This window comes from Rhinatrema bivittatum, chromosome 3, assembly GCF_901001135.1.
Source record: "Rhinatrema bivittatum chromosome 3, aRhiBiv1.1, whole genome shotgun sequence".
NCBI classification, from domain to species: Eukaryota; Metazoa; Chordata; class Amphibia; order Gymnophiona; family Rhinatrematidae; genus Rhinatrema; species Rhinatrema bivittatum.
The window spans coordinates 236,602,066-236,622,786 of NC_042617.1; the positions used below are offsets into that span (position 1 = coordinate 236,602,066).

General features: G+C 41.5%; 1 protein-coding gene across 5 annotated transcripts in view; it reads right to left on the reverse strand.

The window, feature by feature from the left end:
• LOC115087300 (two pore calcium channel protein 1-like) overlaps positions 1 to 20,721 on the reverse strand; it is a 225,122-nt gene that overhangs the window by 51,692 nt on the left and 152,709 nt on the right. For all 5 annotated transcript variants that reach the window (XM_029594324.1, XM_029594326.1, XM_029594323.1 and 2 more), the window contains 3 exons: positions 18,675 to 18,801; positions 10,634 to 10,835; positions 3,907 to 4,051 (listed from right to left, as the gene is read on the reverse strand). In XM_029594324.1, coding sequence (XP_029450184.1) covers positions 3,907 to 4,051; positions 10,634 to 10,835; positions 18,675 to 18,801 — 474 coding nt within the window. The remainder of the gene's footprint in view (positions 1 to 3,906; positions 4,052 to 10,633; positions 10,836 to 18,674; positions 18,802 to 20,721) is intronic.

Genomic DNA, 20,721 nt, shown 5'->3' on the forward strand with positions numbered 1-20,721 from the left:
CTGAGCAGCATATGACCCCCCTTTTTCTAGAACAGTGGGGAGGAGAGGGAGGCAGGTGCTGAAGAGGCAGAGCAGATGCTTGGGAAGTTAGAGAGGAAGAGGTAAAGGAGTTGAAGGCTGGAGAAGGAAGTAGGAGGTAAATAATGAGAGTGAAGAGGCAGGGGGGCAAGGCAAACACTGGGGAGAGAAGAAGGCAGAGGAACAGACGTTGTGGAGGTAGAGAAGAGGCAGGGGCAGAGGAGGGAAAAGCTGGAGTCAGGGAGAGGCAGGGGAAGGAAGCAGGCTGAGGGCAGAGGGAAAGGCAGAAGGATGAATGCTGGGGAAGGGGAGGAGGTGGCATGGAGAATGGATGTTGGGGAAGGAGGAAGAAAGGCAGATTCTGGAGAATGGAGATAGGAGACAAAAGGGTGGATATTTGGGACATGGGGTTGGGGACATCAGGGACTCGACTAAGTGGTAGAGTCGAACACAGATTGAATATTGGGAGAAGAGCTTGGACTCAAAGTGCAAGTGGAGACTTAGGCCTGGATTCACTAATCCGGTGGTAACGGGGGGTGGTCCTGCGATCGCTGCTGGCTTTTGCACCAAATAACTACACCATAAAAGGTGTAGTTATTCGGTGCGAAAATGACGGCAATAAAGAATCTTATCTTTTGCCGCCAGCGATGTGTCTGCAGCATCGGCACCCGTGTGCTGCCCCGACACCGCCCCGAGCTAGCTATCGCAGGCGAAAAGGGACTTTTCGCCTGCGATAGCATTAGAGAATGATCCCCTAAGGTTGAACAGGGGCTTAGAAATTAGGAGTACAGCAGGGTTAGTTGATTGATTTGGGTATATGTTAGATGGGCTGTGGGGTGTGATGGGGTAGAAAGGTGAGGGGATGGTATGAAGAATATGGAGGGTCTGGGGAGGAATTTGGAAGAAGTGGTAAGGGACAAGGGGCTGTGTAAAAAGCGAGAAACAGTGGAAAGGGACAAGTCTTTGAATGGTGTGGAAATGGAGGATAATAGAAAGACTAGGGGGCACTCCGTGAAGTTAGCATGTGGCACATTTAAAACTAATCGGAGAAAGTTCTTTTTTACTCAATGCACAATTAAACTCTGTAATTTGTTGCCAGAGGATGTGGTTAGTGCAGTTAATATAGCTGTGTTTAAAAAAGGATTGGATAAGTTCTTGGAAGAGAAGTCCATTACCTGCTATTAATTAAGTTGACTTAGAAAATAGCCACTGCTATTACTAGCAACGGTAACATGGAATAGACTTAGTTTTTGGGTACTTGCCAGGTTCTTATGGCCTGGATTGGTCACTGTTGGAAACAGGATGCTGGGCTTGATGGACCCTTGGTCTGACCCAGTATGGCATGTTCTTATGTTCTTAGGAGGCTGAGCAGAGTGTAAGAAGAAGAAAGGGACAGGTTAGTGACAGAATGAGAGGTAGAGCAAAGAAGAAGAGGGCTGTGGAAGGGGAGTACAGAGGCTTAAAACAGGATTAGAAAGTGGGTGAAAGAGGAAATAGGAGGCTGAGGAATAAGTGAAAGAGGTGAGAACAGGAGATTGGCTGGAGGTGAAAAGAAAGAGGCTGAGGAATGGAGGGTGAAGAAAGAGGAGTAAAATCTAGATATGGGTGGATAGGCAGACAAAATAATGGAGAAAAACATGAAACAGAAAGATCAATGTCAGAAACCGATGTACAGGAGGAATGGAAGAAGACAGGGAGAGAGAAGAAAAATGGAAATGGGACCCTGGAAAAAGACTTAGGAGAAGACTGACCAAAGGAAGTGGAAAACGAGACCAGAACCAACCTGATCAGAAAAATAAAATGATCAAAAAAAAGCATTTCATTTTCTGTTAGAGAGTGGAATATGCCAGCTTTTGGAATGTACGTTTCTGTTATTTTCATATTTTGCTTAGTACAGGAAGAAAAGCATTTCTGTTTCTTTCTTCAATGTTTCATTGCTCACACAGCCTAATTTCTCTTGATGTCCTTTTCAGTTTTTGGCTTCATGTGTCTCTAAATTGTAATCTCTTATTCTTTAATAGTTGATGGTCTGTCTGTGTTCTGTATGTGTGATAGATGACGGATTCTTCTAGCATGTAGTTCCTGTGTAGGTATCTGTAGCAGTCTTATTTTCCCAGTAGAAAGTGTATTGGTGTTCTAGGCCTGGCGCAATATTTGCAGTGCATTTTCAAGAGTAAGGTTGGTGCTGTTTGACTTTTAGGAGTTGCTGCAGTTATGGTTCTGAGTGCCTGTTTTTTTGCAGGATTTTGTGTCATTTTGTAAAAAGTGTCTGGCAAAAGTGGGAGTTTGTCATGTTACTGAAGTGACACCAGAATTTGAATATAATATTTTTGTATGTTGAGTTGTAAAGTGATACATTCTAGTTCTGCTCAAGGCACACTACAGGTTTCCGTGGACTTAACTATTCTCAAATCATCCTGGTTTTTCTCACTTAACTCAGTTGTCAATAGGCTGAACTATATTCCTATTAAACACTCCCTTTCAACACCCTGGCCTGCCTTATTCAGCGCCTTTTCTTTTTTCTGTATCTTTTCCCCACCTTCACCCATCTTCATGTTTATTTACCCACCTCCCGTACTACATACATCCAACCAAGAAAACTCTGGTTCTTGAAAGCTCATTGCTAATCTATAAGGTGCCACCTCCTTCTGTCATCCTGGTTAGGGAAGCTCCTGTGGATGTGCGGCATGTTGCATAAACGGAGGTGCAGGGTTAATATTGAAATTTTGTCCCTTCCTGTATAGACTCCACAGTATAGAATTGGTTGAATGATGCTATCAAATCATTTTAATGATAATGTTACTGAGTGGGTGAAACTGACTTTGTTGAAAAAAAGGTCATTAGGACAACTTCTTGTAATCTGTTTGTAGATAATTTAAAGATAGAGAGTTTGTTTGCATATGACAGATTTTGTTTTGCATTTACCATTAAGGAAATAAGCTCTTTTTAAAGCTTGCATGGTGCCAAAGAGAGCTGGAGCTCATAGGGCGTAATATGTATAGTCAACACATCACTGTACGTTTAGAAGTTCTTTCTAATCAGGTTGGAGGCACCCAATTCAATTGGGAGAGCTTCTGTTTTCTTCTGCCACATTTTCTTGATCTCGGATTGCATCTCTTGGTACTTGATCTTCTCTCTTTCCACACACTGTACAGAACAGTCGTTTGCTACACTTCTATTAGCAATGCCATTCTTGTGTGTTTCTCCTTTACCACTATACCTGGTTTTCTTGCATTGAGTTTTTTTATCAGCTGGAATGGGATTGTCCCAGGTGATCACAAATTCTCTGTAATTTTGTTTGGGTCATGATCTCAATGTTTTCTGTATAACGATGATATAGTACATATAGTTTCCACTGGAATAGAAGTACCACCTTATTGTGCCTCTGTGTGCAGGTTTTCTGCAATCAACATGTCACTACTCTGAGGATAGGCGTGATATGTGGACATATAATTTTGATTTGCTCCCCTCCATACCTAGCACGACCCCTTGCAGCCCTCCCAAATACTTCTTTCTAGAGATGCACTGAATGAGGGACATATTCATCCAGGGATCTGTACGGATTTCCTCATTTGGGATTCCAAGTGTAGTGGAGCAGGCACATAGTTTTTCTTCTGCCAGGCTACCACATAGAATTTTGCCTAAAGATATTCAAAGCAGGGTGGAACTGCATGAACCTTGTTCATCCTTACATTTAAACACATAGCTAACTGGGCACAGTATCATTTCTAAATGTAAGTATCCATACAAAGCTATAAATAAGCATCAAAATATACTGTAGCACAATCTCAGGCCATCCTCATGCAAGATGTCCACTTAAAACTGTCATTTTGCTACTTAGAAGATAACCAACACAATAGTGGGTTACCTGACACAAAAGAGGCTTACTTGTGCTGGACGACCTTGCGGATGAAGCAGCTCACTAATGAGTTGTATAAAGATGGTATCCAGGCTTCCAAGGGATGCATGCGTGTTTTTGTAGTAATGACTTGTATGTTTAGAAGGTCTGCTAGGCGTACAAATGCTTCTATGTCTATGAGAAAAAATAATTTGATATTTGTGCCCATCTGTTACAAGAAAGATATGCAACATTTTGCATTCATACTGTTCACAAGGCAGTAATAACAAAATCATATATGTATTCTACAATAAAAAATAAAAAAAAATTCAATGCATCTGAACAAACATCATGTTGCACTACTAAGCCATCAGTGAACAATGCCTCAGTAAACTGAGGAAAAGTAGTTACAATTTTCTGTCTAGCATACAAGAGAATCTTGATGTGTCAGAGAACTCTGAAGAGTCCTATATTTGATGATGGTTGTGGGAAGGATGATTCCCTCCGATATACTAAGATATTAAGTATGAGGACTGGTCGGTCAATTCCAATCTCCTTGACTATCCAAAACAATGTTCTTTTAGACTTAAACTTGTCAATGCATTCTCAAGTTTAATTGGTGGTAAAAAAGAAATGTTCATTTTTAAGTTATGAATCTTATGGGGTTTGAAACCATTATTTTCCAGCCAATAACTTTTGCACGGTGCTTTAGGCATCCACATTAAAGGCACTGCAAACAGTACAGAATGCTGCTGTACATATTCTGATGGACACCAGATTTAGAGATCATATTTTATTTAAGGATTTATATGCCACCTAACCACAGCTCTAAGTGGCTAACAAATGAAACAATACATAAAATTAAAGTAATACATAAAAAGATATAAACTCTGTGAATAAACAAACTACAACACTAAAATGCAACAATGATCAAAAAAATAAAATCTTTCTTTATTCCACAAAAACCTGCTCAAAGAAGAACATCTTTAACATTAGATTCCATATTAGGAGGTACAACCCAGGAAAAGTATCTGGGTATTATCATGCACAATACTTTGAAAACATCGGCTCAGTGTATGGCGGCAGTCAAAAAAGCAAACAGAATGTTAGGAAATATTAGGAAAGGAATGGAGATCATAATACCTCTGAATCGCTCCATGGTGAGACCGCACCTTGAGTACTGTGTGCAAATCTGGTTGCACATCACAAAAAAGATATAGCTGAACTGGAAAAGGTACAGAGAAGGTCGGCCAAACTGATAAAGGGGATGGAGCAACTTCTTTATGAGGAAAAGCTAGAGAGGTTAGGGCTGTTTAGCTTGGAGAAGAGACAGCTAAATGGGGGAGGGACATGGTCGGTGCTAGCTGTTTTTCTGCCCTATGCGAACAATTATTGTGTCCCCCCATCCCAACACACTTCATTCAGTCTCTGTCTCAGGCCTGCCAAAAAAAAAGCCCAGCTCCTTCTAGTGACCTAAACTTTAAAATTGTCACCCCTCTACCCTCAGGGTCTTCACTCCCTCCCCTGGAATCCATTTCTGGTGCAAGGGGAGGGGAGTGCCCTAGGCAAATCTTATACCTGTGCACCATGCCCCCTGCTCTCTCCATAAACACAGTTAAAAATTATTCATTCATTATTCAGGTTTTATATGAAAATGAATATTCAAAGTACAGTCTTCTGAGGTAAAATATTTCATTTATTTCGTTTTTGTTCCAGCCAGCCTTTGTTCATTTCATTTTGGTTTTTCTGAAAATTCATTTTGTGTTTATTCAATCATTTTTTGATTAAGTGACCTATATATAGTTCTTATTTATTCCAGAAGCATCTGACCACTAGATATTTTCATTTAAGAATATTATTGGTTCTCTAAATATTGCTCTTCAACATACACAGGTAACAAGAACTATGTCAATACTGTCTTCCAATGTCTCATTTTGAGTGTATTCCTGTCTGCCTCATTTGATGTGTTCGGTAAAATATCGATATCTGTGTGTTACCTGTTTTCACACATTGTCATGTTTTTAATTATTATTTTTATTTATTTTGTAATTATGTATGTCCTGTATTGTTTATACGATTTATATTTATTTATTATTTTTTCTAGCCCCTGAGGCAGCCCCGGTGTGGGGCGAAACTCTGGCCTGAGTCGGGCACATATAAAAACCATTGGTCTCCAGTTTTAATAAAGTTGTACTTGGACATTTCTCTGGCGTCTAATCTCCATATTTGCCCCAACGGCTTTTTTAGATAGCCTACCCTCCTGCTTTTTTGGTCCAATGCTTGGGTTTGTACTTTATCACTGGGAAAAGGGCTTTCAAAAGACTATCTTCTAACATGACAACTCGTTTTACCTTGGGACATGTGGTGCCCCACTTCTCTGTTCATCATCAGCTCACCAATAATTCCTCCTCCCATCATCACATATCCATCCACATCGCAGAGTGAAAGAGTTACCATCATCCCCTGAGACACAGAGGTTGGGATAAATTTGTCCATTTCCTTTTCCCAAGTCTTGGCGTTTCTGAACTTGAGACAGTCCTTAACTTTCCTCCGTTGTCGAACAAATAGCCAACAAAAGCAGTACAGCCATCTATGCCCTTCAGCAAGAAGTTTATTCCCTTTCTATAGAGGTCTTGAATAATCAGATGGCCTTGACATATTGTTAGCCAAAGAAGATGGTATTTGTCAAGTGATTAAAACTATCTGATGCACTTATATTGATAAACAAGGTGACATTCAAAAGTCTGTCCTTATCTTGAAAGAATTAGCTAATCAGGTCCATGACTTGATTGTGGGTAGTTTGCAAATTGATGGGAACTGGGATTTCTTGAGAATAGGTGATTTGGGGGATTGGGAAAGCAAATTGCTTATTTCATACTTGTGATTGTTGTTGATTTAGGTATGATATCTGTGTGTTTTCTTGTTCAGTGCCTTATGTCTTTCTCCAGGAAGACTGCCACCTCTATGTCTCCTACCACCATCATGGCAGTCACTAACCTTCTACCACCTCTTTCCTTCCTGGATTTTCCTGAAACATCTTCACTGTTGAGTTACACAATTGAATGGTTGCCTGCATCACACCAGCTGCAGCAGATAGCATAAAAAGGTGTGTTGAATTTTTGGGTTTCAGGCTTGAAATCCCAGTTAGGTTATGGTAATTGATGTCATAAGATTGGAACTGTGGTTTTAGGCCTAGCCAGTAACTGCTATAAGGCAGAAGTACTGAAGATAACCTAGCTACCACATGCTAGGAATTATATATTTATATAATATTTAGTAGCATAAGTATAACCATATATGGAGGCAGATAAAGTTGTTTACTCTAAAAGGGGGCTTAAGATTATTGGAATTTAATTAATATTGGTAAAAATCCATTAATATGCATGTAGAGTATGAAACTGACCATTGATTTGTCCAGAGCTTGTTATCACTATCCTCCGATCATATATAAGATGTGAAATATTACTGCGCCACTCAGAGCTCTCATTATCTTTTGTTAGCTGCTGATTGTATTTTTGTCTGTGCATGAACAATCAGATAATAAAATAAGGAAGTAAGCTAATTGCCTTCTGTCTTCTTAGAGATAAACTATTTTTTTAAAGCTTTTAAACTGATACAAATAGAGGTAACAAAGCCAAGCCACAGGGCCTCTTGGATAAGTCCCTAAAAAGGGATTTTCTATACTATTCAACAGGGGAGGTGAGTGACATCAGTCAAGGAGGAGCATGGAGCTTCTGAGAATATCATCCAGAAGGAGAAACCCTGCATGCTAGAGTTGATGGAGATTGGGGGGAAGAAGACACTCCTTCAGACCTGTATCCCTTGTTGTCCCAGGACTGGAGGATCCAGTTTGTATAGGGGCTCAGCTGGAGTCTGCTGTGCCTCCTTCCTTTGCTTCCCCAACCCATGCCTTGGATCTCACTGGGCATGGAGAAAAAGCAGAGTGATCTGGAGGAGGTGGCTGTCAGCTGCCCAAGAGAGGAAGCTGTGTGTTTCATTGCTACTGCCTCTCTCTCTGCTGCCACGTAGCAAAAAGAGGTCAGCAGTATTGAGGGAATGGGACAAACAAGAAGATAAACCCTTCCTGAGCAGGTCACCAATGAAGGATCTATCTGCCACCAATTGGACTCAATCAAAACAGAAGTAGCTGCTTTCTTCCTCTGCTCTGGTGCTCTCCCCGCTTCCACCAAATTGTCGAAGCAGGTGGTCAGGATTCGTAGCCTTAGGCGGGAGAGAGCTTTTGTGCTAGCAGAGGCCTAGAGTATCAGCTGGCAGAGTGCTGGGCTGCAGGAGTGGGCGAATCAGCCACCTATCTCAGCAGGGAGGCCAGAGGTGAGCAAGGCTGCTGAGTGGGACAACTGATGAGGCATGGGAACATGCCTGAGAAGAGAAGAGCCCGCTCTTCCTTGCAGAAGCCTACCTGATTTAGCGACCAGTGAAATGAGAGGACCCAGGGAAGCAGATTGCATCCAAAGAGAAAGCAATAGGGTAGGATGCAAGAGCACCTCTAAAGAAGAGAATCTGCAGCTGCATAGTACGAAACCCCAGTGCAGAGGCAACTGAGCCCTGGACTGTTCCATCTGAGTTTTGTTTCCCTTGCTGAGGCTGGAGCTTGCAGTAAGGGAAACTTCAGGGCAGAAATGTAGTGCCAACAGCCTGACTGAAAATCCACTAAAGAGACAGCTGAGCTGTGCATTAGCAGAGAGAAGAGCCTCTCTTAAAGGGATAGTGTCTAATTTAGTCTGCAGCCTATGGAAGAGCATCCCTTCCTCTGAAGACTCAGATATAAGGGTAGGAGCTGAACCTTTGCATGATGCTTTTGGGGTATCATGGGTATCACTGGGAGCCTGTGCTACTGTAGAAGAGGTAGTGAAAGGGGATCCATAGGCTGTGTAGGAAACAATCTTTGTACTGGAGGAAGAAGAACTGGAAACTTATGACAAATCTGTGAAGGAGCCATAGGAAGAAGAATTTTGGGAAGCTGCTGCTGTGACAAGAATTTCTACAGTTTCATTTGCACTAATCAGGATGGGAGATGGCCACTGGGTATTGCATCCTGAATTTATAGAAGAATTTTTCTCAGAGGGAGAGAAGGGATCTTCACCTACTGAGAACACCACCTGATCCAGGATAGGAGATGACCATTAGGCACTGCATCCCAAGTGCATGGATTTAAACATTGAACAAGAACCTACAGCACTTGAAATGACTTAACTCTAGTGAGCTTGCCTTGATTCGGAGTGCTACTATTAAGCTTCAAGTAAATGCAACTTCAGAGAAAGAAGTACACTGAGTGCTGAAGAAGACTGGAGTATAAGAGACTATCTGCCCAGGACAGATATGTTTTGCCTTGAATTGTCACTATATCATGTTCCAGATGCTTACTGAAAGGACTTTCAAGCAAAGAGAGATTCCTTTGTTTCTCTCTGTGTTGTTAGTGTGTGTTTTATTTTAGGTTCCAGAGTCTTAGTGACCCTAAAGCATGACATTTCATTAAGAGGAATATCCAGTCTGGACTTTTCTTGTCTGCACTGGATTTGGTTTACTGCCAATAAGGATGTTATTAATCAAGTGTGATTTTTCTTCTACTCATGATAACCTAACCATGAAGAGGCCTAGAAGACAAGATGATGTCTAGGAAATTCTTGACTATGATGTACAGTTATAGAAATTATGATAATTTACTAGTTGAGTTAAATGCAAAATATGCCTCAAGGGTAAATACTGACAAATTATGTGGTATATGTGAAATTTTATGTTGATCATATTGGTTTTGTCTGTATGTGACATAGCAATATCTTTATATTGGCATATCTAGATAAAAAGAAAAAAATCCTGGAGAAACTAAGGCCAATGAGTTGTATGGGAAGTGAAGATAGCTAGAGCCCCAGGATTTACTGTGTGCCTTTGGACTTCTAGAGAGGACTTCAGCCCGGATGTTACACTTACTTGGAAGCTCACAGAGTTTTATTAGATAAAATAACCATTCAACTTACAGCTGAATCCAAGAAAAGATAAAATCTTAAAAGCAGCGATACTATGCGTTTATGGTGGGTAGGTTAGCATTGGGATATTGGTTTGTGGTATTGGAATGGGTTTTATTGTTGGAATTTGAATGTTGATGTTATGAACTGTATGACACTTATTTGTACAATTATGCTGTAATCCATGTTATATATTTGGCAGAGATGGGACTTTGAGACTAGTCTGGAGTTTTGTTGGGATTGGGTGTTGGTGTGTAAGAAAATACAACTAAATAAAGAAGTTACCTTTAGAATATCAACTTATCTATGCCTTTTTCACAGCTCTTTCTTTTTTAATCCTAATATATATTTACTTTCTTCATATAGTTCTTTCAGAAAAAAAATCATGCAATTTTTATTTTTGGTACATCCTTTTTTTCTGTAAATCTCTACCTCTAGGTCCATGAATAAATCATTAATGCTTTGCATGTATCAATATGATACCTGCATAGGGGTCTGTCGAAGATCAACACAGCAGCTCTCGGATTTACTTAGATTCAGAATGGTGAGAGTGGCTAAGTAGAAGAACCAATGAAAACTTTAAGCATGAGCTTTACATCAGAAATAAAATAAAAAGAAGAAAAAAAGGGGAATCCATTATATTATTTTAATCACTGATTAGATTTAGTACTTTTTTTTTAATTAATTCAATTTTAACTAGCAAGTATGAGTCCAGTTTAATTTAGAGAACCACAGTCATTACCTCCCTCTCCCCCCATAAACCTTGAATTATTTCACTCTCATTGCTACTCACCCACATGACCAGTTTGCTCATCATCAGATACTCTCAATAGGAGTTCCCGGTGTGCATTGCTGATATCTGGTGCCACCAGTTTCACTAGCTGTTTCCATCGGGCTTCTTTAACCACAAACTCCGAGTTCTCCTTCACCTTCAAAATGTTGAAAGCATCTACCATCTTGCGACGCTTCATATAAGCCAGTTTCCGAATCTCATTCTAGAAAAAAATGCATGGTGTTTAACATTGTAGGCGTGGCACATTTTGACTCAGGCCTTTAATCAAAGCTTTATATTGGGTCTCTATGGAGTGATACTTGGTATCAGCAGAAACTACGTGAAGGAACACAGAAGGAAGAACTTCTGCCACTGAAAACACCAATCTTTTAGTGGTCTACTCAGCCGAAAAAAGTGAATAAATGAATATTATGTGCTAATACTGCTAAAAGTTGTACCAGCACAGTATTCAACCCAGCTGGAGGAGGCAAGAGCCTTGACTCCTCTCTGGTAATTTTGGGGATTTGGAAACAATGGCGTCAATGTAATAAGTCATGCTAAGCCTACCGTGGGTTTTTACTCTGGTTTTAGCATGGTTTTTTGGTGTTACGTACTATGGGCTTTGGTGCTGAAAAACCCATGTTATACTTAGCATGGGTTCATGCAAATAACATGTAAAAGATAGTATTAGCTATTACAAGGCAATGTAGAGAGCCATGTTAACAGAGACACATTTTAGTGCTTATTTACATGGAAAATCTAACATCTGAGTTAGGGCAGGAATAAATGTTATGTTTCTGGTGGCCATTTTAGTCCATTGTGGACTGTGCATAGGTGCTTCTCTGAGCTTTTCTGTGGCAAACATGGATTATGTATGTTTTCTTCTTTGATGCTTTGGTACATTTTGTGGGTGAACCTATGAATTAGAGCAGGGGTGGGCAGTTCCGGTCCTCGAGGGCCACAAACCAGTCTGGTTTTCAGGATATCCCTAATGAATATGCATGAGAGAGATTTGCATGCACTCTGCCTCAGTTGTATGCAAATCTATGTCATGCATATTCATTAGGATATCCTAAAACCTCGACAGGTTTGTGGCCCTCGAGGACTGGAATTGTCCACCCCTGAATTAGAGTGACAGAAGCTTTAGGGGAGGGGGGAGGGAAGAGGGAGGGAAGAAATGGAGAGAAAGAATACGCTTTATTGCTGAGGAAGAAAGGAGGGTCTGAGAGGAGCAAGCTGTCCTGGCTCAAACCATTCGCAGAAGGGCGGGCAGGCAGTGGATATTTCGCTGCTGGGGCTACCAGAGACAGATATGGTTCAGACATATAGACTAAACTCCAGGGCAATTATTTCTCTCTACAAAAAAATCCTAGATTATTTTGATCCTCTAACCAACATGGACATGCCCTTCCAAGCTTGGTCAAGTTTCTCAAAGCTTTCGTTTTCTTGCCATTGGCTTTCCAGAATACAGTGGCTGTAGTGGCCCATATGGACCACTCAATTTTCAAGGCATTTCAGCTAGATACTGAAGGCCATGATGAAACAAGTCAGGGAGTACATCAACTCCCCTTCAGGAGCTTACAGAGTGGCAGGAGATGAAGCGAGCTTTCTTTGATATAGCTGGCATGCCATTTAATGGGTGCAATTGATTGTACCCAAGTCCCACTTACCATCCCCCCCAACACAAAAAAGAGAAATGGCATACCGTAACAGGTTGTATTTCCACTCTCTGAATATTTAAATTGTGCGTAATGCATGCATGAAGATCCTCAGCCTTGTCTCCAAGTTTTCCAGAAGCAGCCTTGACTCCTTCATCTTTGTGCAAGTTGGCAACAAAGACAAATATAGCGAAGATTGGTTGGGCCCAAGGTTAACAAGGGTGGGCTGTAGGCATACAGATGTGAATTCTACTAGGTGTACTCTTATTGATAATTGATGCCTTAGCATACACATTAAAATGGGTTCCTAAGTAGTCTACAACAGCCTGTAGGCATCATGAGTGAAACCTTTTAGAATCTCTCTCTCTCTCTCTCTCTCTTTTTCAAGCACTTACCAATATTAAAAATTCCTTATTAATCTATATTAATTTATTTTAGATTTATTGCAATTTATAAATAGACAAGAATATCAGGTAAAAAGCAAAGAACACAAACATTAGATCCAATCAATCATGTCATAAAACAAATATCAATGTATTTTTTCATGAATCCTCATTCCATATAGAAGCATAGAAATGACGGCAGAAGAAGACCAAACGGCCCATCCAGTCTGCCCAGAAAGGCAAGGATCACCATAGCTACAAAAAATGGCAATCATAAGAAAGAGTGCAGAGAGAAACTACCAAATTACAACCCAACATGAAAAAAAGACTATATTTGCTAAGTCACCGCAGCAAACCCCCCCTGCTAAACATTTTGTGAAGTAACACAAACAGCACTGACTGTCAGGACTCAAAAAAACAGCAACCTTATGAAAAAGAAGCAATGCAAATACTACATCAGTCAGAACATTAATACACCACCTACTGGGATAATAGAACAAGCCAGACTGCTACAAATCCCTACAAAAACTACATGCTAGCAGCAATACTACACCTATAATTTAGAGACAGAAACATGTAAGTAAAGCCAAAATAGAAATCCTGAGAAACCAGACTCTGAACAGTGGAACGCTAAAGATCTAAATTATAAGAAATGCACATACAATTGCTAAAATCATTTTTTTTAAACCTTTGTCTGATCTTTTTATTTTTCTAATCAGTTGGTCCCAGTCTCCCAACACATACACAGACTCCCATTCTCACATACAAACACCCACACTCAGGTTCCCGTTCTTTGACACACATACACACACCCAAGCTTCCATTCTTTCACACAAACACAAAACACCCAGGCTCCCATTCTCACACACATCTAGGCTCCCATTCTTATACAGTTACATATTGTATATACATACCCAGGCTCCCATTTTCACAGATACACATACAGACAGGCTTCCATTCTCATAAACAAACACGCAGGTTCCCATTCTTACACAAACATCTACACTCTGGCTCCCATTCTCAAATGCATGCATTGGGCCTCACCGCCAAACCCCTTCTTCCGCTGCTGCGAGGATGGACTCCCATGGTGGCCTTGCTTAGCAGGACTAATTCTTCACCACCACAGGATGGACTTCTGTAGTGGCCTTGTTTGGCAGGACTAATTCTTCGCTGCCACGGGGATGAGCTCCCATAGTGGCCTTGCTTCGGTGGGACTAATTTTTCACCACGACAGGGATGGGCTCCTGTGATGGCCTTGCTTCAGCGGGCTCTCTTCTTCAGCCACTGTAATGATGGAATCAGCAGAGACTATTCTTCAGGCCTCGTTTGGTGTTGGGCAGCTCTCAGCCTAAAGTGGGTGGGCCATGGCTGCAAGACACTGGAACACCCACACCAACAGCTTGGCAAAGCAGACATAGTATCCCCTGTTTGAAGGAGAAAGAATGGAACTACCATATCTGCAGACTTTAGTGATGCGTGCTGATGGTGTACATGCACTCACCTGAAAAAAAGAAGGGAAAAGAAAAATAAAAAAGTGATAAATGTAAATCAGAAGCCTAGAGATGTACCATCCAATACCCACTGTGGAATTAGCAAGACTAGTACAGAGGAATGTCACTGTGTAAATACTCATGGTAGGAGAGGAAACAAGTGTGAACAGCATGGTGGGTAATTGGCTTAAATGAGGCATCTGAGTGGGAGAAGTGTCTATGTAGAGACAAGGCACCCGAATGAGCGAAGCATCTGCAATGGAAGGAAAAGCAGGAGTGTAATTGTCATTTCTGTATACTGCAGGAGATGAGTGCCAATGATGTACCCACCTGCAAAAGAAAAGGAAGAGAGAAAAAAGTGACAAATGCAAGTCTGAAGCCATCCAGTGCCCACAGACTAGTGTCAGTGCTGGGTTGAGTAATGGCGGAGATGGGGGGGGGGGAAAGCATCCGCATAGAGATGAGGCATCTGAGAAAAAGAAGCATCTGTGGCGGAAGAAAGAGCAGAAGTGGAACCACCATTTCTCTAAACTACAGTGACAAGCACCGATGGATGCACACACCTGCAAAAAAAAAAAAAAAGAAAGAAAACAAAGTGAGAAATACAAGTCTGAAGCCTACAAAGTGATCATGCAGTGCCCACAGGGCAAATGCTCACGGGAGGAGAGGAGACCAGCATTGGTGCTTTGGTGATCGATGGCTCCAAGGCATCTGAGTGGGGCTTATCTGGAATGACACCATTGGAAAATAGAGCCTCTCTCATTATGCAGCCTTAAAAAGACAGCGGGGCTCAGAGACAGTCATTAGTGGTCTGGCATGGCAGTTTGGCAGCCGATGTTTGGCTGTTCTTCATTGGAAAACAGAGCCTGGCTGGGTCCAGATAAAGTCAGGAACAGTTCAACACAGTGGGAACTTGCCTTGAGGATATTGCCTCCATCTGGCTCTGTGTGGGGAGATGCTGTGTTCTGTGGTTTCAGAACCAGACTATGATCTTGCTTCCTGGGGGAATTTGAGCCCGATCGCAAGGGAAAGGGTCATGTTCATTTCCTCGTAGGACACAGACAAGATCACCAGATGAAGCTCTAATTCGGTCAGCCAAAACATTGGCTGTGGTGGTGCTTTCTCGCACAGTCTGGACTCTCTCTGCAGCTGAAAATTTCCCTCCTCATGTGTTCCATCTCCTGGTATATTGCCATCCATGCTGCCATCATACTGGCCTCAATGAGTTCCTGCCTTGCAAGCAGTTTCACAGCTACCTGTTCTGCCATTCTGTCAATGTCAGAGTGGTGTTCCTGTTGGTGGGAGAATTCCATGATCTGGAGCCCCACCGCTGACGACCATAAAGGCACCTATAGAACAATGCCGGCACTGGTGCCAGGATGTCTGTCTTGGATGTGTCTGGCCATGTGAAGTGGAGCTTAACCATCTGACTATTTTCTTGTGTATCAAGAGCCGTGGTCTCACTGTGCAGATTGTTGGACTGCTCTGCAGTTGCCTTCATAGGTGGATCCAGAGGTTCTGGCTGGTACTCTTCAGCCTCACTCTCTGTGGCAGGCCCCTCATGGACCAATGATCACCTGGGAAAATAAGAAAAGACATATCAGAGCCAAGTACTATTACATCCTTCTGTCCACCCCCCAAGCCAGCCATCTTCACCCCAGAGATACATTCCCCGTCATACTCACTTGCTCCTTCTATAGCATCCATATCAGTGCCACCAGTATAAACACTGTCCTGCTAAAGAGTCCCCCACACCAGCAACTCCAGTGGCATCAGCTGCACTTTGCATGGTGGGCCTCCTCCCATATGGTGCTTCGACCTCTCAATGAGTGCCAGCTTGGCCTTGACAGTTGCCCTGGTGTCCTGCCATCGATGCTTTAGCTGGTCCACTGTCCTGGTTATCACTGATAGGCTGCTGACATCCTTGGCAATGCTCTCCCAGATCAACCTCTTGCTCTTCAAGGATGTCTTCTGCTTGAACAGTGTACTGTGCTGATCGCAGATCCAGTGCACCAGAAGATTTCTCTCTTCTTCCATGAACGGCATAACACTGACACCACTTCTCCCCCAGCTGCTGGCTCCTGTCTGATCATCACTCCCAGATGATGATTGGAATGGGTCCCTACCTCCTTAGCACCACTTCCATTACTTGTTCTCTTCCCCCTCTCTACCTCCTTCCGCTTCCTTTTCTTTCCCCCTCTAGCTCAGGCTCACCATGCTCCTCCTGCCCCATCTCACCTTCCTGCCCACACTCCTGTCCTGTCACACTCATCCACATCCCCACGCTCATCCCCTCAGTCACTTTCCATTCATTCCACAGCCCTGAATGCCCAATCTGCTTTTTCAAGAACCTACACACAAAAGTGGGACAGATAGACAATCACAAATTAACAATCAGAAGCACTCTAAAGAACACATATAAAAGACAAAAGGATGAGAAACAACAAGGGGAAAACAAGCAGAACAAAAGAGACCACTTAGCAATCACAAAGCACCAATCAAGAACCATCACCACCACTTAAACACAAAGAAAACCTCCATCGCTTAGTCCAGAGTTCTCCTAACACCAGCCAGCACTGACAAAATGGCCCTGGAAGAAGCTGCCTTTTATTTCCACGTAAGTAGGAGTGTCCAAGAAAACAGATGGACATTTGTGCACCACCAGTCACATGACAGGTCACCCTAGATCACTTTTATCAACCAATAGGGAACACTGAAGCATTTCTCAAATTAGCGCTAGTTTTTGCTGCTGTTTTCAGCATGTTGATTTTAAGATCAGTTTTGACCCGCTTTTTGGTCTTACCATGGAATTTTAGTGCTGGTTTGATTTGTATACTATTAATTTACAGCATTGAGCAGGAACATGTGTTTTTAACATGTGGTATTAAAAAATTGATGCTAAACATTTCTGCCGTTTTGGCTCAGGTTTCATTACATCAGCCCCTATATTTTAGTTAGGGAATGTGGGGAATCAATACCATTCATTCACTCTGTTTTAGTTTATCTTGGGGGGAAGGGGAGAGAGATAAGTGGTTACCCTCATCCCACTACACTTTTTTAATCTTGGGGATATGGGGAGTAAGTCCCTCTTCCCGTACATTTTAAAAAAATGTTTGTAGAATTTAACATAGTTCCAATAAGTAAAACTTGTTTCCAGTAATAACATACCTTATATTCAAGTTTAAAAAAGAAAGACAAAGAAAAACATATATAAGATATTACATTTATAATGGCATGTCAATCTTAGACCACAAAAAAAGAAAAGGTGGAAGAGAGCTCACAAATTCACAGGGAAATAGAAAAAAGGAAAAGCAAAGTCAATATGTACAAATACTATACACTGCATCCAATCCAGCCAATACATTAGGAGATCCAGTAAACAGATCCTCCGGTTTTCTGTGGCAGGAGATTTCAAATTCTGTGACAAAGTTTTCAAACTTTTTGGTGATTATGTGGCAAATTTTCATAATTTTACATAGAGTGTCACATCTCAACCTATGCAAAAAAGTCTTGTTTTCAATAGAAAAGTTTTCATATTGTTTTTAAACAATATTCAAACTACATACAAATTAAAAATGTGCCAATTAGAAAAATCAACAATTTATCAAGTTAAGTAACTGAAATGTCACTTTTGTTTTTAACTGAATGCTCTCTACATCAGCAGTTTGTCCTTATCTTAATTACACAGAAAGATATATGTACACATATTGGACACACGGTAACAAATACAAAAAGGGGTTGAATTACTGCAAGTTAAAACTTGTCAGAGGAAGTGCCAGTCATCAAGGCTTCTATGAATTGAAATGAATGCCCTGTCAGCTACGGGACACCAGCTTGCAACCTTGCAAAACACTTCCAGGTCTTTGTAAATGGGGCACTGTGAACTAATGGGTACTCTTTGTAAACTATGCATGGTATTAAAAAAATGTGACTCTGTTCTTAGAGGGATGTAGCAGGAAGAGGATGCCTGGAAGTTCAGAAGTAGTAAGAAAGAATAGGGAAGTGAACTGGGAATGAGCTGGAGAGGTGTGGGCCAGTGGGGGGTGGGGGGTGATAGAAGGGTAGAGAGTCAAATATCTTCTGGTGAATTTTTACCAGGTTGCAGCTAGTAAGAAAAATGTCTTATTCCAGATATTCAATCATTGACATAGTTCAGAAATGTTGCTGAACTGAGATTTATAATAATCTTATACACTGGCTACAATTTGTTCAGAGCACTTGAAGTGAGAGAAGAGCCAGAAGCTGAGCCTTCATTACACATCTACTCTTTCAGTATAACTAGCATGCACTGATGCAATGGAATAGAATATTGAAGAAAAGCTACCCAATGACCTTCTTCCAAAAAAGTCAGGAATGTGTTTAAAATATTTAAAAAGGAAGTCAAGTGTTTAAAACACGAAAACACTTTAAACATTCATTAAGATATGTAAAAGCAAGTGCGCCTTCCTTTCACATAAAAGAATAAACAAAACTTAATATTAGAAAAAATAATGTATACCCTCTTTGACTTCCTCTTTCTTCAGAAAATTACCTTTAACTGCTTCCTATAGTTGTTGTATACCACAGCCAGAAAAACCGACATGAAAATGTAAGTGTTGATTATAATGTAGACTATGAAGAAAATGGAATACCACCCATTATAGTCAAAAGCAGGCATCCTGAATGGGGACAAAAGAAGCTTTAGTTATACAACTACCATACTAGCTTGTTGCACTACACAGACAAACATATTGAAAGCTGTACTGAGTTTATTGATCTGTCAATGCCAGTCCTAAGATACAGGATCTTTGAACACAGTCATTTACAAAATCTGCTATTAATCATCAAGCAATTCCCCTTTTACTGAAGAAAAGAACTATATGGTCTCAAGAGCTCATGCACATCATCATCATCTATGGATCAGTTTTATGCTAGGTCAATAAAAGCTAATGCAACACACAAAGAATCCATTTCCCCCCCAATAAAGGTGATTCTTCAAACCATTTAGAAATTTGTAAAGATACTTTCTGGAAAATGATTCCTACTGCATTATAGGGAAATCTAACACTATTCTGAGCTTTTGTTCATGCGCCTGCAGTTAAGTACTTTGCTACATATATTCTGCACCAGAACTACCAATTACTTTTCCAATATTGCATCTGGCAATTGTAACAAATAAAAGTGGTCACTAGAGATGTGCAAGAGATAAAAATGTGCTTTGTTTCAAAATTCATTTTGTGGGAATTTGTTTCTTTAGTTTCAAAATGAAAACAAAATGTATTAGCTGAATTTGTTTTTTGTTTGCCATTAAAACCTATGGGGGAAGTATTTACAGCCTATATTTGGCTCCAAAACTGAGGTTTTCTAATCAATTTGTCCTAAAATTTGTGGGAAGAAATCAATAGAAGGGGAAAGGAACTCCAAGGTACCTAGAAAAGTCTGTGGATAATAGGGGTGTGAAACGTGTGATCGATCGTCTTAACGATCGATTTTGGCTGGGGGGGGGGAGGGAAATCTTATAGTCGTGTTTTTTTTTTAAATCATTAAAAATCGTAAATCGGGGGAGGGCGGGAAAACCGGCACACTAAAACAACCCTAAAACCCACCCTGAACCTTTAAAACAAATCCCCCACCCTCCCAAACCCCCCCCCCAAAATGTTTTAAATTACCTGGGGTCCAGTGGGAGGGTCCCGACGCGATCTCCCTCTCTCTGGCCACGACTGCGTTGAGAGAAATGGCGCCGGTGGCCCTTTGCCCTTATCATGTGACAGGGCAAAGGTAGCGCTGGTGCCATTTTGGTTCCTGGTTCCCGACGTCAAGCATCCAGGAGATTGCCCCCAGACCCCCAGGGATTTTTGGCCAGCTTGGGGGGGCCTCCTGACCCCCACAAGACTTGCCAAAAGTCCAGCGGGGGTCCAGGAGCGACCTCCTGCATGCGGGCCGTATTGCCAATCTTCAAAATGGCGCCGGCGCTACCTTTGCCCTCACTATGTCATACGGGCGGTCGTCCTTGATGGCATCTCAAGTGACAAACCGGTACCAAAGGTGGCATCAGCTTCATAAGGCAGCATGAAGAGGGAATGAAACAGAAAAGATAGCAGGAACCCACCCCAAATCAGGCACTGATAAAGGGACCAAGCAGCACAAAGAGCGGCTTCAAGACTCCAAAGCAACATAAGAGGTGCAAAGTAGCCATGCCCTCCCCCCCCCATAGACTGGCAAAGTGTAAGGTCTGGGGTACAACAGCAAGACACAGTAGCAAAGAAAATGGCAAGGTTTAAGGTCTGAGCATGGAAGCAAGGTTGAGTGGCACAAAGACCACCAAAGTGCAAGGTGGAATTTGGATTTTCTTGTAAAATGGATTGTCTTAAATGAGATTGATATCACATTCACATCATCTAAATAGTTTCACAATGATAGGGGGTTTTAGTAAAGTTGTGAGGGTTTTTTTTTTAATAGAAAAAATGTCCTATATCCTGTACCTGAGCTCTGGTTGTTGCATTTCCTGATTTTGTAGTTTTGCATGAGTTCTCTCTTATAACTCTTATAACATTCAGTACAGGAAATCATTTCTCTTGAGCATCTTTTGTCTTGTGCCA